Genomic DNA, 16,693 nt, shown 5'->3' with positions numbered 1-16,693 from the left:
AAATTGAAGGGATAATTACATTTTTTTTCTCTAATATTTGGTGTAATTACACGTAAATTTTTTGTGGTTTGAGAAATTAAATCTAGCATCCCTGAGGTTTGCTTTCATCTAATAAATATGTTTTTTTTTTCAATTTTTTTGGTTAATATTAGCAAATTAAGTAAATTTTGACTAACGTAGGAACTTGTTTGTTAGATGGAAGCAAACTTTAGAAATGTTAAATGTAATTTCTCAAATCATATAAAGTTTACGTGCAATTATACCAAAACTCTGAAAAGTGTAATTATCCCTAATTTGAAATATGTGCAGAAAAACAAATAAGATTAGATAAATAGGTAAATATCCCACAGTACATTTATTACCGAACACCAAGAAATGGGATTCCAACGGTCATTTTTGCCACCAACAATTTAAAAAATCAAAAGGGTCCTCTTCCAGTAATGAATACAGCTCCTTGTCTTTTCATTTCTCTTTGGCCTTTTTCTTCCAAAACGTTCAAATCAAAAGCAATTTGAAACACAGTGAAGAAGAGGAAAATGGTGATGTCAAAGGTGAAGTATGAAGCTCTACGGCAGCAAAGAATGGAGGAGAACAAGAAAAGAATGGAAGAACTCCATCTCCCTCTTCTCTCTCAAGCCCTCAAGAACGCCTCCTCTCCCAAATCCTCTCCGGTTCTCTCTCCTTCCCTTTCCCTCTCTCTCTCTCCATCTCCACTCTTTTTTTACAATCTATATAATATACTATATCTCTTAATGAATTTAAAGATGAAGAAGACGAAACCCCGCATTGCAAGAACTGTGCTTGTCCCTGTCAGAAGATCAGAGCGATTTTCAAACAAATCAGCTCCTCAGTACAAGGAGGTAGCTTTCTGATACTATTGTGTAATTCTTGCTTTGTTTTTTAATTTAAATCCAAGAAAGCCCACTATTCTGGAGTTCTTGTTGATCCCTTTAAACTCTCACAGGTTACATTTTATGAGCGTGTGCAGCTGCCAAGAAGGTTGAATCCTAACATGGGTTGGATAAATTATGTTCTTGAAAATGCTATGAGACTACTGTGTTTTTCTAAGTGATGCATTTCCATTCTTGATAAAGCAATTCTTTTTTTCCCTAATATTGTAAATATGATTTGCGCTATCGTAGAGTAACGAATAGGACGAGGGATTTGTCAAACCGGGTATACGCATCAGATGAATCAAGAGAATGTGCTATAAAGAAAGCAGAGGCATTGGAATCAACTCTGGGCTCTGATTACCCTACCTTTGTGAAATCAATGCTTCCCTCCCATGTCAGTGGATGCTTTTGGCTGGTGAGCATCAGCATCTTAACCTTCAAATTGTTTCTATTTTATTAGAATTTCTGCAGCAGGACAGAATGTGGAACTTGGGAATGCTGTAAATGAGACTGTGTATTGATATGAGTGATTCTTGATAGTTTTCGGCTTATGATTCTTGTACTTAAAAATTTGTTGTTCTATGATTTAGTGGGAGACTAATGGGATTTTCAGTGCATCATGCTATCTTTATCCATCTTAGAACTTAAGATTAAACCAAGAACAGCTACAGTTATCCATTAAGACTTGAAAATGCAGGGTCTCTCATCTGATTTCTGCAAGAGGAAACTTCCAAGAAACGATGGAGTGATGTTGTTGGTAGATGAACAAGGAGAAGAGTGGCCGGTGATCTACCTAGCTCGAAAAACGGGACTTAGTGGTGGATGGAAAAAGTTCTCTGTTGATCACGACTTAGCTGATGGTGATGCACTCGTCTTCCAGTTAATCCGATCAACAGTTTTCAAGGTTCGAACTGTGTTGATCATTGATTTATGTTCTTGTAACTCATGTGCTAGCAAGAATTGCCTCTCGGCTGAAGAATTTTGTGCCTTGACCACTCATTTTCTTGCTGTCTTTAAGTCAGGTGTTTATTATAAGGGTCGATAATTCTGGGAAGACTGCCAATGAGAAAACGGACAACATACAAAGAACTGAACCGTGAAGGTGGTGAGTATATCTTTGCCTTTCTTTTGAACTACTAACATTTCCATAACTCACATTATATTGCTTTGTTGAGAGGTTTCCTTGTTAATTGATAAGCTGCACATCATAAAAAGTCGAACATTAGCTTCTGATTTTGGTTCGTTGTAAGGCGTATCTTTATCGTTATCGATCTATCTACTCAAATCTTGTGAAGGGGGAATAGTGTTGTCTACTAGAGGGAAGTTTGTTGGAAAATTGAAAGACTGTGTCGTGGAAAAACCACTGCCTTGAAAGCGAAATTTCGGTACTACCGTGAAAAATTGATAGTATAAACCGATCGCTCCCCAAGGTTAACACAGCTATTACTTTCTTACACGCGCACTCATGGAAGAAAGTTTGAAACAACGAACAAAATTAACACTCAGAAGTGAAATAAGAGGAAAGAGGTAGAAGATAAGAGACTCTCGATTTTTTGGTGTGTCTAAAATGCATAGAGGTTGAGGCTATTTATAGATGTGCCGCTCAGTTGCTTGAGAAAGTTAGACTCTCTACCAACCACAAAAATTGCCAACGGATATGTTTGTTAAAATATGGATAATATTTGACTAAGAGATTTAGTCATTTCCAACAAAGTTAACACTTGCTCTTTGTTCATTTACTTTGACAGGTGATAATTTTTGGGGTATATTAGTTGGAGGAACATTTTGGGGCCGCGAATGCAAAATTCAAAACTTGTGGTGGTGTTTTGTAATTAGACTAGAAATAGTGATTTATATGTAATTAAGCCAAGATATCGGCATTAGGTCAATTTGATTCAAACATTTAATGTGGAACATGTACGACGTATGTAATGAATGTTGCTCTCAAAGTATTAGCATTCATAACATATTAAGATCTTTTCTTCAGTCTTATCGAGAGCATGATAAATATTATATGAAACGTCATATTACAATTCAAACCTTCACTAGCGATGCCACAAATGCCCTCAAAATATCGTTTAATATCTAAAACGGCCTAAGATCCACATCATACTTATTCTGTCGTACCAACAGAAACTGATTTTAGCTTATACATCATACTTTAATAATAGACAACAATTGCATAATTCTATCATAACTATAAATATATGCCCTCGATTATTTCTTACATGCTCACTTATCTCTCTTAAAATTTTGCTGGCTAAAGTATTAAAGGGCTATGATCGAACCACAATAACCAGAATCCACATATATACATATTTAAGCCCATAAATTATTTGTTGTGGGGGTTGTTTGGTTGGTTGGTTAATCCAAATTCCTGGGTGAATGCTGTCTGAAAGTAAGTAGATACTGATAGGACAAGCAGGGCAGGTTGTTGATAGGAATGTGCGGAGTGTGGTAGGTGGACCCGGAAAGCCCCTTCTCCCCTAAAACAATAAGACCACAACATGTTTTTTTGAGCAAACACACAACAATACCATTTACACCATTGCTAAGTTTGTTCACTTGGTTTGAAACAAATACAAATCATCCACTATACATGATGTCATAAAATTAAGTGCGTCTCTCTCTTAAATTTGATATAATTATAAATATTTTTTCATTATTTAAAAAATTACAAATACCTGTGATATTTGATAAAATTATATAATTTTTAAATAAAGGCTAGAAATTATTAACTTTGTCTTTGCAGTATTATTTTCTTTTCTTAAAAAAAAATTGAAAAATTGCAAGAATATCGGACGAGATGGATGGAGAGATTTAATAAATTGTAAAAATAAAATATTTAATTAGTCCATAAAAAAATTTCAAAAAATTCTAAAAATAAGTAAAATTGAATTTATAGTCTACAAGGGTATTTTGATCAGTTTGCTATAAAAATTGATGAAAATTTGACGGGGACTGACAGATTGGGCTAGTTTATAGACGCCCATTAAAATTAAGGGGTATTTATAGTTTTTCAAATAATAAAAGAATTCGTAATTATGCCAAAACTTAAAAAATTATTGTAATTTACTCTAAAATTAATTTTCCTGAATTTTTTAAAAGACATACATAACTTGTTCCGGATTGAGTCGAATATCTCGTACGAATAATTTTTTCAAGATTTATTTTATTTATTTTAGTTGGAGTTTCTTGAAAAAATAGTTTTATGATTTTTTTTTCTTTAATACTTATTTGATTAGACTGTCTCTAGAAGAAACGTTGTATTATTTTTTACTTCAAGTCTCTCTTTTTAATTGCATCTATACACGGTTATTTTCTTTACTAGAATAAGTGTAACTGACTTATATTAGTCCATAAAATTTGTAATTTACAATTTGGGTAAAACACACTCGCTGTGTTTGGTCTCATTTTTAATTTGTTTTGGTGTTACGGTAGAGACAGAGAGAGAAAAATAAAGATAAATAAGTATATGTTAGAGATAATGTGTATGTTTGGATTTATTTTTGGAAATAATATAAAATAAGTATGGTATGTTTGATGTTGTTTAGTGGGAGATAAAAACTACTGTTCATTGTTAAATCATGTCTCTTTTATATATATTTATATATATGTATGAGTATGTATATAATTTTTTTAGTTGTAGGGCCTATAATTAGTGTAGGCTTTTTTTTGACCAAAAACAAATGATGCACTGTTTCGAAATATCTCAGAACACCACCAAAACTTCCAAAATAAATCAAGGCAAACATTTACAATGTTTTAAAAATGAAACCAAACACTATGACTTTGTCCCCCGAACTATTCTTAATGTAATATTTACTTCAAACTAACAAATGTAACACTTACCCCTGTAGTTAAATTTTTGGACAATATTGCCCTTATATTGTATATATAGTTCAAATAATTTCTCTTTTTTAATAATTTTTTACTTTAATTTTAATTAATTTTTTAGTTAAAAAATATCTTTTAAATATAACTAAGTAATATGTAATTAGTGAAGTAAATAGTTTGAATTTTATTATATTTTACAAACTCAAGTTAAGTAATGAATGAGTACAAAAAATACACAAAAAATTTCATAAAAAGATTTTATTAATTTGGTGTTAAAATTAAGTTATGAATTATTTATTCTTTTAGATAAAACTGATACTTAAATGGATTTTTTAATATATTTTCTTTAAGAAATATGATAAACTATTTATGTTTTATTCATTTTTTTAAAAAAATATTTAACTTTTGGTTAAGCAATATATATTTGTCAATTTCTTTTAAAAATCATATATGAATTTTTTGTGTATTTATTATGTATATTAACTTATACTCCACTTTTAATTTATATTTTTTTCTTATTGAAAAATAATTAATAAATAATTTGGTGAAAAGTTAATGTGCAAATATTAAAAAATATATTGAGAACATTATAATTATTCAAAATATGAGGGGCATTTTTGTTCAACCGTGGGGGTAAGCGTTGCATTTGTTAATTTAGAAGGGGTAAATATTACATCATGAATAATTCAAGGGGGCAAAATGTATTTTACCTTCACAATTTTACTAAAAATGTGTAGTGATTTGAAGGGAGGGAAAAGTATTTTAATTAATGTTGGTGGTTGACCAAATGAGTTGTAAATAAAAGGGTCAAAGTGCAATTTTATGATAAATTAGTTTAAAAAATTAAAAATTTTAATCACTACTACAAAAGATAATCTAAAATAATGAAAATAGTTTATAGGCAAAATTAAAATTTTAATTTCATAGATAGGGGTTCAACACTTTTAGTCAAGTATTTTATAAAATTTTTAAAACACTTTTAGCATTGGAAGAGCTCGACACATTTAATCTCATATCTAAGTTTTCGTCAAGAAATAGACGACGACAACACTTGTAATGCACTTATTTGTTAATTTGGTTGCTCACACACATATTGCATGTTTGCCTTACTGTCTATTTTTTTATGAAATATTGGACATAGGACCAAATATTTCAAATTTTCTCAATTTTGAGATTATTTTAAATATTTTGTAAAGCATAGAACTAAATATGTTGATTTTTTTTTTAACTTTTGGGCCATTTTAAAGAATTTCGTAAAATAGAGAACTAAAAATGATATATACTTTTCTTAAAATTTTTAAATTAATGTAAAAAAAATTATGTGATGAATTCGAGAAAAAATTAATAAATATTAGGTCGTACGAAATTTAATTTGTTTTTGCATAATTATGTAAGGTTCCCCATAAAATGAAGGGAGTATCCTCCCATGAAACTACTCATAAACTTTTTATAGTTTGAGAAATCACATTCAGCATAATGTTTTGACATTTTCGTATACATTAGTCATAATTTGATTATATTAACAAAAAAGTTCATATTTATTACTAATCAGTGGCGACTCAAATAAATATTTTTCAAACCCGACTATCCTTTTACATCTACACATACTAATGAATATAAAAATGCACGTTTTCACCCTTATAAGAGTGGTTTCGTCAGAAAATATTTTTTAAACCTATAATAAATTTGTAAGTCAATTGAGTGTAATATCAATAGATTTTGTAAATCTATTTATTGAATGAAAATAAATATCAAACACATTAAATATAATTTTTTAAATTATATTAAATTTAGGATAGCAAATCATAATTATAATTATCCCTAAAACAGATGATCCAGAGAGAAAAAGGCGGTCAGGTGATGGGATATTTGTCAAAATCAGACATCATAATTAGTTTTACTGTCCTAATTATTTCAATCTACGCGGAGTTCTTGTCTTATAATTTGACACCTAAGACCCAATCTCTGCCCTTACGCGCCTCCTGCTGTCTGGCATTTCTAATTTTTTAAATAATTACATTTCCTACCCTAAAATTTTGTGTAATTATATTTGAATTATTTATGATTTCAAAAATTATATTTAGTAATCCTAACATGTCTAATAAATAGATTAATTCATTAATAAAAATAAACAAAATATTTTAATACTAGCAACAAAGTTGAACAAAAATCCAAATTTCACCCGATTGACTTATTATTGATTTATTACAGATAAATATGCACTTCCTCATATGTATTTATGTGAGAATGTATAAAGGTAATTTAATCAAAAAGTATTTATTTAATTTGCAATAAGTCAGTTTTGAGTAAATATGAAATTTTGTTCATTTTTTTGTTAATATCAATAAATTCGATAAGTTTTTGAATAACGAATGGATCTATTCGTTGGACGAAAATAAACTCCAGAGATACTAAATGTAAATTTTTAAATCATTGAGGGTCTGTGTATAATTACACCTAAACTTCAAGAGAGAACAATGTAATTATCTCTGTATTTTTTAGTATCTATCTTCTATACTATATATTAAAAAAGAACGTCCTTTTGACGTCTCCCTTTTTCGATCTGCTTTTTCTTTCCATCCACTAACTTTCGTGTTTCCCACACAATCTATAAGTGATAAAAATTATTTTTAAATAGTTATTTATTTTTAATTAGATTATGTTTTCTCTTTCTCCTCTTCCAAATACTCTCTTTCAAATTTTTTTTATTATTATAATCATTTTTCCGACAACAAAAAATTTAAGTAAATGATATTTAATTATTTATATTTTTAAATTTTATGTGCACATGCATTAAATATGTCATATGCACCTAGTTATTATTAGAGATAATTACACTCTCCGTCTCTAATTACACATAAACTCTCTGTGGTTCGAAAAATTACATCTATTTTAAAGTTCGCTTTCGTTTAACAAATAGGTCCCCCAATATAGTCTAGAATTTACTGAATTTAATAAAAAATTAAACAAAAATTAATATGTACCATCGATTGACTTATTACTGATTGATTACAGGTAAAATAATTTTTTTCTAACTAAATTACCCTTATAAAAATAAAAATGTACCTCATCATATGTATTGATATGTGAAGATGTATAAGAGTAGTTTGATCATAAAAAAATTATTTGATCTGCAATAAATTAATTATAAGTCAATTGGGGATAAATATAAGTTTTTATTCGATTTTTTTTATTAATATCAATAAATTTTGACTAATGAAAAGATCTATTTATTAAACAAAAACTAATTTAAGAGGTATTAGAGTAATTTTTTAAATGACGAAATTTTTTTGTATAATTATATCAAATTTCAGATAAGAAAATTATAATTATCCCTATTTATTATGTGAAGGCTCGAAAGTGGTAATAATTTTGATAAAGATGGTAATTTGATGAGTGAGATCACGCGTTAGATGTGCGGTTGGAAAAATGGGGAGGGGAGTTGAAAGAGCAGTGTAAATGACGCTGTGGATGTCGGGAAGCGCTGGAGGTCTAACTCCAACTGGAGTCAAAGTCAAACCATTTGGTTGGACACATAGGAAAAATGGTACGCCCCACCCCCACCCCACCCCAATTTCATATATATATATATATATATATATAAATAATTATAAATATGAAATATTTTGTTTTTTTATTGAAGTGATAATTACATTAATTTTTTAAATATATCAGTTAGTATTTTAATATAACATTCAAATCACGTATAACAATTATTTCAGTATATAAATTAGTACTTTAATATTATCAAGAACATTGAAATTATATATAATAATTAAACTAACAACCTCACATAAAATGAAATATAAATGTCAAAATATCTGATGAATTCGGATCAATAATTTCAAACTTGTTTACGAATCTAAATCTTAACAAGGCCCAAACCTTATTGATTATGATATTATATTGTTAAATTCTCTAAAAATTACATGTCTCTCGTACTGTACGATGATTAATTTCATATTAATAATTCTAATACATTGATTGACATGAACGTCTTCTTTACGGCCTCTCCACTGTCTGAACTATGTCTTGTAGGTGTGTTTCCAATACGAACTCGATCAAGGACATTGGGTTAGAATTGCAACGACGTGACCATAGACTAGAGATTGACCGCGATAAATATTTAAATTTAAATGATCTACAATCAAAAATTAATTTCAAATCCCTAATAATAAATCCTTTCGATTTATTTGGATATATATTTACGTTTACAAAAAAAATCAAAATTTTCCATTTTCATTTTAAACTATATATTATGTGATGAATTTTCATTTTTATTCTGATATTTACTATTAAAATATAATTTAGCACTTGTCCAAAGCACTTGACTCTTTCTTGCATTTGTATAAAGAGCAGCCAACACGTTGATATAAATATGAGTAAAACTTGCATGCAAGATCTTCATTGGCTATTGGCCGACTATAGTCGGCTTAATTTATAAATACTATTACATGGGGTCCACCAGTAAAAATTTCGATTTTTGTGGTGGGAATAATTTATAAATTAAGTCATAGTAAAAGTCGAGAGTGTTTAAAAAATAAAATTAAAACTAAAAAAAATGAAGTTGGACGTTTGGAAAAAATTGCTTAATATTTACAATTTTATCAATAAGATGTAGAAAGTTGGTAAGGAGTTGCTTATAATTTTTTATTAAAATTAATTTAATTTAAAAGTAGAATATGTAAAATAAAACACTTTTTTCAACTTATTTTCAGTAATAAACTGATAAGCGTTTGAAAAAATATATCACTTTTTTTCTATAGTTAATTATCATAAAAATTATGGAGAATACTTATTTTATAACAACTGCTTCCCATTAACTATTAATCGATGTTTTCGTATACGAGGCCAAAAAATTAATCATAGCAAATATTTTGTCTACAGGTAAAACTATGGAAAAATAATATTCATTTATTATGATTTTTACACTCTGATATTTATAATGTACAAAATATCCATGATTTTTATATTTATTACATACTGTAACACATTAAGGTATTTAAACCGATTAAGTACATCAAGAAACTCGAGAAAAATATCGAAACCTAACAAATTACCATAAATACACAACACGATGCATGACCATAAATACACGACACATGTAGAAACTACTATTGAAGTAAAAAAAATATCGACGTACGTAGAACTCAAATCCGAAAAGATTTTTTTGTTTTTTTTCAAATATTGCAATACAAAGAATAATTTTATCCAGAAACCTTCATAATACTAACTTGTTCTTCCCAAAAAAAAAATGTATATTAATTTAAACATTGAGATATTTAAACCTATTAATTTAGAAAATTGGTCGAAAAAATCATATGCCCATCATGTGGTTGTTTTCCTTTCATTATGAAAAGACAGCGGCCGCATTATGGTATTTTTCATTAATTTCCTAATAAAAATGGATAGAATAACTAAAATTGAGTTATGAAATTATTTTTGAAAATTTTATAAACAATAAAACTAAAAAGTTACTAAAAAATACAATTTGTGGGCTCCATTTATTTACGTTCGTGCAGCACACGAAGGGGTGGGGGAGTGTAAAAAGAAGAGCACTTTTCACAGCTCAGATTCCAGCTATCTTTCAATGCCGAACAAAAGCATTTTCGGACATGAAAAAACTAACACACACATACAACAACAAAAGTCCACACACGTTAACAATTTTTCATTATTATACTTAAAATAATACCTTTGTAGAATGCTTACTCCCACAAAAAAAGCAGAATACAAGAAAAATTGCCGGACAACTTCTTCAATTACGCCCCCCAGCATTAACGTTCTCTCTCTCTCTCTCTCTCCCTCCAACATAGAGGAAAAACGCACAAAAATTGATTTTTCTCGCAGGGTTGGAGCCGAGCGACGCTGGGATCTGCGTTCTTGATGACTGTGACCCGACAGCAGTTCTCACGATTGTTTACTATTTTGTGGGTTCATTTTTCTTTTTGTTTCTCGTTGTTTTGCCGGGTGTTTGCTAATACTTGGAGAGGACCCTTCCTCTGTTTTGACGTTTTAAGACTATGTTTTTATCCACATTGTGCTGAAAGTGGACATCTTTCGTTAATCTTGGAAGTTAATGATTTTATGTGTTGATGGATGTTGGGTTTCCCGAATTTTGTTGTAATTCAATAGGATCTTGACGGTCGGTTCAGTTTTTTCGATTGCATTAGAATATGAAGAGTTTTTTTTTTTTTTTTTTTTCTTTCCTTTTGTTGTGATCATCGGAATTGTTGGTTTTTTCTTGGTTTTGATGGGTTGTAGATTTATGTTGTCTGATTTTTCGTCCCTCGTTTCATGTAATTCTGAATAGGGTTTCTTTGGATTTGCATTGATTGAACGAAGTGGAACAAACAGTAACAAGAGCAAGGGAGATTCGCTTTGTGGAAAGACTTCATTTTTTCGAATCTTGTCGAAAGAAAAAGGAACAAAAGGAGAATCTGTTGTTAATTTGTGTTCTTGGGATATAAGTGGGGGAGAGAAATGTTGTCCAAGATTGGTGACCATCAGACGGTCCCATTGTCCGTGTTGTTAAAGAGGGAATTGGCCAATGAGAAGATCGAGAGGCCCGAGATTTCACACGGGCAAGCCAGTCAGAGCAAGAAAGGCGAGGACTTTACATTCATCAAGACTGAATGTCAACGAGTCTTGGGCGATGGAGTCACGACATATTCTGTCTTTGCGGTATAGAAATATGACACTCCTTTATTTGTTATCTATTTAATACATCAATGTCATTATCCGGTTTCTTAGTTGTGTGCTTTGAGCATTTGATGTTGATTTAGAACGACCGAATCGGTCTTTTAATTATAACTATTCCACATAGTGGTTGTTGATGTATTGCTGTTAAAGTTGCCGATACTTGTTATAATGGACAAATTAGAATACAGATGCTGTGCCCAAAGAAAGAAATGAAACAGGCAAAATAAGAAATGACTGTTCAATGATGTAGGAAATGTATATCAGCTTTCTTGGTGGCGTGTACAAGCCTTCCCTTTTTAATCATTTAGTGGCTAGAATAGACATGTAACTTGTCGGACGCGATGACTTTTCAATCAAGTTCATGCGTTGAAGTTGAAGAAACAGTACATTTTGTGTTGTAATTGTGATTAGCGCGCATGATGTTCCCTTGTCTTGATTGATAGTAACTTTGGGAATCAAACAGCTGATAGCTCTAAGTATGCCAGTAGTGCCTATGGATGGATGTATGTTGTTCTTTCCTGTTTTAATGATGGCCACTTAAATGTGTTCTTTGATCTATCACGATAAGTGGTAATTTTGTCGTCTTGGTAAAGGGATTCAAAATCTTACTTTGCCTTCAAATTGCTTTGCTTTGCTTTCTTCTTACAGATTTTATTTTTTCCAAAATTCTTCTTTTCAGTTATTTGATGGTCACAATGGATCTGCAGCTGCCATATATGCCAAGGAGAATCTCTTGAACAATGTATTGAGTGCTATTCCACCAGATCTTAACAGTGACGAATGGATCGCGGCATTGCCCAGGGCTTTGGTTGCAGGATTTGTCAAAACAGATAAAGATTTCCAACAAAGAGGTATTACGATTTTGAAGCCAGTCATTCTCTAGGCCTTGCATTTAGTTGGAGGATTGATTGTATGTAGAATATGATTGCCTTTGAGCCCGCAGCATCAAGGAACTTTTTTTTAGATATGCACTGCCAAACTTTGAAACTGTGAATGAATAATACATGTAGAATTCCACCACATCTGGAAAGTTTTATATAAATTTGAACCGTTTATCTTGAACACATGAAAAGTCAAGCTGGATGCAGAAGCAGATTGATCATCAATTTGGAAAAGGATCATGACATTAGCATCCGAGAAAGAAAAAGTTTTTGCAAGAACGCCTAAAGTATACGTTCATTGAATCCATATTGATGGGAGCTTGTCAAATGCCAATCTCGGACTACTTCCCATATGATAAAATTTGACATTTTAGTAACTCTACATCTTTAAAGATTTCTTTGTGGTATTCCCATGTTTAATTCTAAAATATAGTTCTTTAAGTTTTCTTCTGATCTTATACATCAGAAATCTTTTGATGACCGTCTAACTTTTTTATGCGCACATTGGGATGAAATAATGAATTAAAACAAATCATTTTTTACCTTTTAGGCCCAGTTTATACATTTTCAGCCAAAATCATTTCAGATGTTGTAGATCGGGATATCAGTTGAAGAAATGGACATCTTTGGTTTTTGCCTTTCTACTTTAGTGATGAGAGCATGATACAATTAACTTCTAGACTTAAAATACTTCTAGTCTTAATCCTGAATTTTTACTAGCTAGAGCTAAGAGTTAACATTTTCCTTTTGTGTGTCAAATTTCAATCTTTATCCTCCGAAATTTCTGTAATACTTCTTGCCATCAGAGTCCTTTTGCTGTTAATTAGGTCGCAATTTACTTCGGTTGAGGTAGCATTTTAAATTACCTAATTCTTTCGTGTTGTTTATTTTTGGTCTGATGTCTCAGCACAAACATCCGGAACAACAGTTACCTTCGTAATAATAGAGGGATGGGTCTTGACTGTAGCATCAGTTGGTGATTCTCGTGGTGTGCTTGAATCTGCTGAAGGGACAATATATTATCTGTCAGCAGACCATAGACTTGACGTCAGTGAAGAGGAGTAAGTAATTTGTTGTTCTCGCCTTATTTACAGTATGGATGGTTCTTTTGCAATAAAATTTCAGATCTCCGATTTTTGATGGAACAGAAGGGAAAGAATAACTGCAAGCGGTGGTGAGGTAGGTCGGCTTAATACTGGAGGCGGCACAGAGGTATACTCCTCATAGAAAGTCAATTTACACCCGGTTTCTGATTAATAGATTGGAAAAAAGTATTGGACTGCGGAAACTATTCTACTCATGCGCATGCATGGTATCGCATGAACGATACATTTTCTCTTAGTCAACTGTTGTCTATCTTTGAAATCTTTTAGACTGCATTTGGATTGAGGGATTTGGAAAAAGAATTTCAAATAATTTTGTAGCAAAAGAATTTGAAATCCATTAACATTGAATAAAACATAGTTCAAAATTAGAGGTGAAGGATGCGAAATTCTTAAAATTTAAAATTATGCAAACAAATCTTTGGATTTGTTATTAGTTATCTAAAATCTATAATTTCAAATCCATCAATCCAAATATAATCTTTACATAATTTACTTATTTCAAAATTAAGAACTCCTATTTTCTGCCAGTGCAAAATTTAATTTGAAAATGCCCCGGTCCTAATCTTTCAATTAACTTTTCTCTTTTGTGTACATCTTGTAATCTTCCTAATGTCGCTGGTTCTTTGTAGATTGGTCCGTTGAGATGTTGGCCTGGTGGTCTGTGTCTTTCACGATCCATTGGCGATCTTGATGTTGGAGAGTTCATAGTTCCTGTACCTTATGTAAAGCAAGTAAAGGTTTGTTTCCGATCATGAAATTCTGCTTCCGAAATCAAATTCAGAAACTTTTGAACTATAATGTGATGGGAAGAATTTAAATGAAGGCATGTTTGGAAGTGCTTCTTCTTTTATGGAAATAATAATTTGTACAGAAAAGTGGAAATTTGTAGCAGAACTAAACGATAAAGTAGAAAAAAGCTAAATAGGACCTAAAGCTACTGCCTTTTAGAGTTTCAGAACTTGAAACTTTTTCTCCAAACTCACAGAAGTAGCTTCTTTGAAGCCAAATTAAGAAGTGTTTTTTCTTTTCAAATAGTTGCAAATACTTCCTAAAACGAGGATTGCTTGACGTAAGAAAATAAATATACGATGGACATTTCATGATTCTTCGATACCTTCTTATTCAATGTCAAACAGGAAAAGTTACTTTCGTTCATTTCATCCTTTAAGTTACGTTTTGCATGAGAATTAAGCAGTTGTTGAGCAAAGTCCAAAAATAGTTATGCTAAACTATTTCATGTGTGACACCTGCAGCTATCATCAACCGGCGGTAGGCTTATAATCTCAAGCGACGGTGTTTGGGATGCATTATCCGCAGAAGCAGCTTTCGAGTGTTGTAGAGGGATGCCGGCAGATGCTGCAGCTGCACAAATCGTTAGAGTCAGTCTTTCTACAATCTGATATCTCATTTGGTCTCAATGTTTAGTCGGTTATCTGATTTCGCCCCTTGTCATTGCAGGAAGCAGTACAGGGGAAAGGGCTTCGAGACGATACAACCTGTATAGTCGTCGATATACAACCTCCGGAGAAGCCTGATCCTCCAAAACCACATGTGAAAAAGCACGGCAAGAAAGTCTTTAAGAATATGTTTCGCAAAAAAACTTCAGAGTCGTCTTCTCAGTCCGGCAAGGAAGAATACTTCGAACCAGACGTTGTCGAGGAGCTTTTCGAGGAAGGATCAGCTTCACTTTCAGAAAGGTCTAAATCTTGTCTAAATACTGCGAAAGTGTTCCTTTTTCTCCAGAACACTGAACTAGTGAACTGAGATTTCGTTGGGTTCTTTTGTTTACTGTGTTATAGGTTGGACTCAAAGTACCCCGTCTGCAATATTTTCAAGCTGTTCATATGTGCGATTTGCCAAGTTGAAATAAAACCTGGAGAAGGCATTTCAATACATGCGGGAACGAATGATCCAAGAAAATCGCGGCCGTGGGACGGTCCTTTCCTTTGCTTGAGCTGCCAAGAGAAGAAAGAGGCCATGGAAGGAAAAAGACTTTCTGGAGGTAACATGCTTATTCCATTACCGTACACCATCTTAAATTGTTAAAAGTCTTACAACCGTATTTATTGCTGGTTTCCATCTTTGATTAGCTGGCAGATATAGTAGTGGAAGTGAATAGTCATACTTCTCGTGAGCTAATTTCGACCCTCAAGTCCTTGAACCGATCTCAACTGAGACGACCATTATTGTCTGAAAGATAAAAAGAATTCCCTTCCGTCGTCACAAGATGCGACGAAGCTGGTTAACCCTTTTGTCAATATCTAAGACACAATGAAATATTTTTGCTTCTGCTGTGTTTGGACTTGACAACAAAGATATTGAAACAATTCTGTGAAGTGAGTTGGAAACGCTTGACGACGATGGATGAAATCATGGGAATGCCTTCCTCCGAGTAAGTCTCTCCCTTATGTACGTACTATCACCGAAGAACAGATCAAAGATTTTAACTTATTTGCTCCTTCCCCGAGTAACGTTTACTTGTATACTCCCCCTCATGTAGCTAGCAACAATCGAAAGCTACCCTCGCTGTAATATTGCCTCATAGAATGTTGGACTAGGCGATCTTAGGATTTCTTTTTCTTTTTTGGACAACATCATTTTTTTCATTTTATCGTTACTTGTGTAACTGAGAAGGAAGATAAGCATTCAGAATAGAGAATCAGTGCATATCTTTGTCGAGTTGTTGTGTTGTGCTTTTCCTATCATTTTCTCTTTTGGCAATAGCCACTAGAAATCTGGTGTATTGTCTAAAGACAGAAAGAGTCTTAGGAAGACAAGCCAGCAAGCAACGTGAAATAAGACAAGAAGCTTTGCAGTCTCTCTTATCTTAAGATTCATGCAAATTGCTGTTTTTGAGTGGAGGAGATGAGTCTGTCCCGACCTCAAATAATGCCTCTATGATTGAGATGTTCACCTCTTTTTGACCAAACACAGCTTTCTATGACAACATGGTAATGGGACCATTCTTCTCTTGTACCAAACTATCATATGTTTGAGCTGTACTTGGACATGAGATACACAAACGAAACGAGTCGAGTCGAGCTGAGTAATTGAATATTCATGTCTGGTTTGAAATTCTTGTCGAATAGTTTGATACTTTTAATGATACTTTATCATCATTAACATTTTTTAACTGTGATGAATGGGAGGAAGGAAGGAAGGAAGGGTGAGGAATGAGTGTTTGTGAATTGAGACATCAATAATGAATGTGGTCTTTTCCTCGACATCCAACGAATCATTTGCATTTATATGCTCTCATTTATTGTTACAAAAA

The 16,693-nt window shown here is 31.9% G+C and overlaps 2 protein-coding genes across 4 annotated transcripts; both read left to right on the top strand.

Annotated features, from left to right (window-relative positions):
- On the top strand, positions 462–2,902 carry LOC105166259 (B3 domain-containing protein At5g42700). Of its 2 annotated transcripts, none has more exons than XR_002287469.1 (7): positions 462–671; positions 765–860; positions 965–999; positions 1,143–1,308; positions 1,591–1,797; positions 1,912–1,998; positions 2,642–2,902. XR_002287469.1 is itself a non-coding variant. In XM_011085558.2 (7 exons), the coding sequence occupies exons 1-6, from the start codon at positions 537–539 to the stop codon at positions 1,991–1,993; spliced, it is 717 nt and encodes a 238-aa protein (XP_011083860.1). In that variant the 5' UTR covers positions 462–536; the 3' UTR covers positions 1,994–1,998; positions 2,642–2,898. The 2 variants fall into 2 exon arrangements, 1 of the variants encoding a protein (XP_011083860.1); XM_011085558.2 differs by having other exon boundaries at positions 1,916–1,998; positions 2,642–2,898.
- On the top strand, positions 10,386–16,098 carry LOC105166257 (probable protein phosphatase 2C 12). Of its 2 annotated transcripts, XM_011085554.2 has the most exons (10): positions 10,389–10,660; positions 11,044–11,414; positions 12,112–12,283; positions 13,221–13,374; positions 13,462–13,525; positions 14,049–14,156; positions 14,673–14,798; positions 14,878–15,116; positions 15,219–15,421; positions 15,510–16,098. In XM_011085554.2, the coding sequence occupies exons 2-10, from the start codon at positions 11,214–11,216 to the stop codon at positions 15,536–15,538; spliced, it is 1,296 nt and encodes a 431-aa protein (XP_011083856.1). In that variant the 5' UTR covers positions 10,389–10,660; positions 11,044–11,213; the 3' UTR covers positions 15,539–16,098. The 2 variants fall into 2 exon arrangements, with proteins under 2 accessions (XP_020551227.1, XP_011083856.1); XM_020695568.1 differs by lacking the exon at positions 15,510–16,098 and having other exon boundaries at positions 10,386–10,660; positions 15,219–15,503.

The sequence above is a fragment of the Sesamum indicum genome, linkage group LG7, assembly GCF_000512975.1.
Source record: "Sesamum indicum cultivar Zhongzhi No. 13 linkage group LG7, S_indicum_v1.0, whole genome shotgun sequence".
Classification (NCBI taxonomy): Eukaryota; Viridiplantae; Streptophyta; class Magnoliopsida; order Lamiales; family Pedaliaceae; genus Sesamum; species Sesamum indicum.
Note: the sequence above shows the minus strand (reverse complement) of the source record. Positions and strands in the feature narration are given on the sequence as shown.

Coding starts and splice junctions, on each gene's coding strand:
- LOC105166259 (XM_011085558.2), top strand. CDS start 537: ATGGTGATGTCAAAGGTGAAGTATGAAGCTCTACGGCAGCAAAGAATG. Junction 861..964: donor CAGCTCCTCAGTACAAGGAG/GTAGCTTTCTGA, acceptor AAACTCTCACAG/GTTACATTTTATGAGCGTGT. Junction 1,798..1,915: donor TCCGATCAACAGTTTTCAAG/GTTCGAACTGTG, acceptor TCTTTAAGTCAG/GTGTTTATTATAAGGGTCGA.
- LOC105166257 (XM_020695568.1), top strand. CDS start 11,214: ATGTTGTCCAAGATTGGTGACCATCAGACGGTCCCATTGTCCGTGTTG. Junction 11,415..12,111: donor CGACATATTCTGTCTTTGCG/GTATAGAAATAT, acceptor TCTTCTTTTCAG/TTATTTGATGGTCACAATGG. Junction 14,799..14,877: donor CAGCTGCACAAATCGTTAGA/GTCAGTCTTTCT, acceptor TTGTCATTGCAG/GAAGCAGTACAGGGGAAAGG.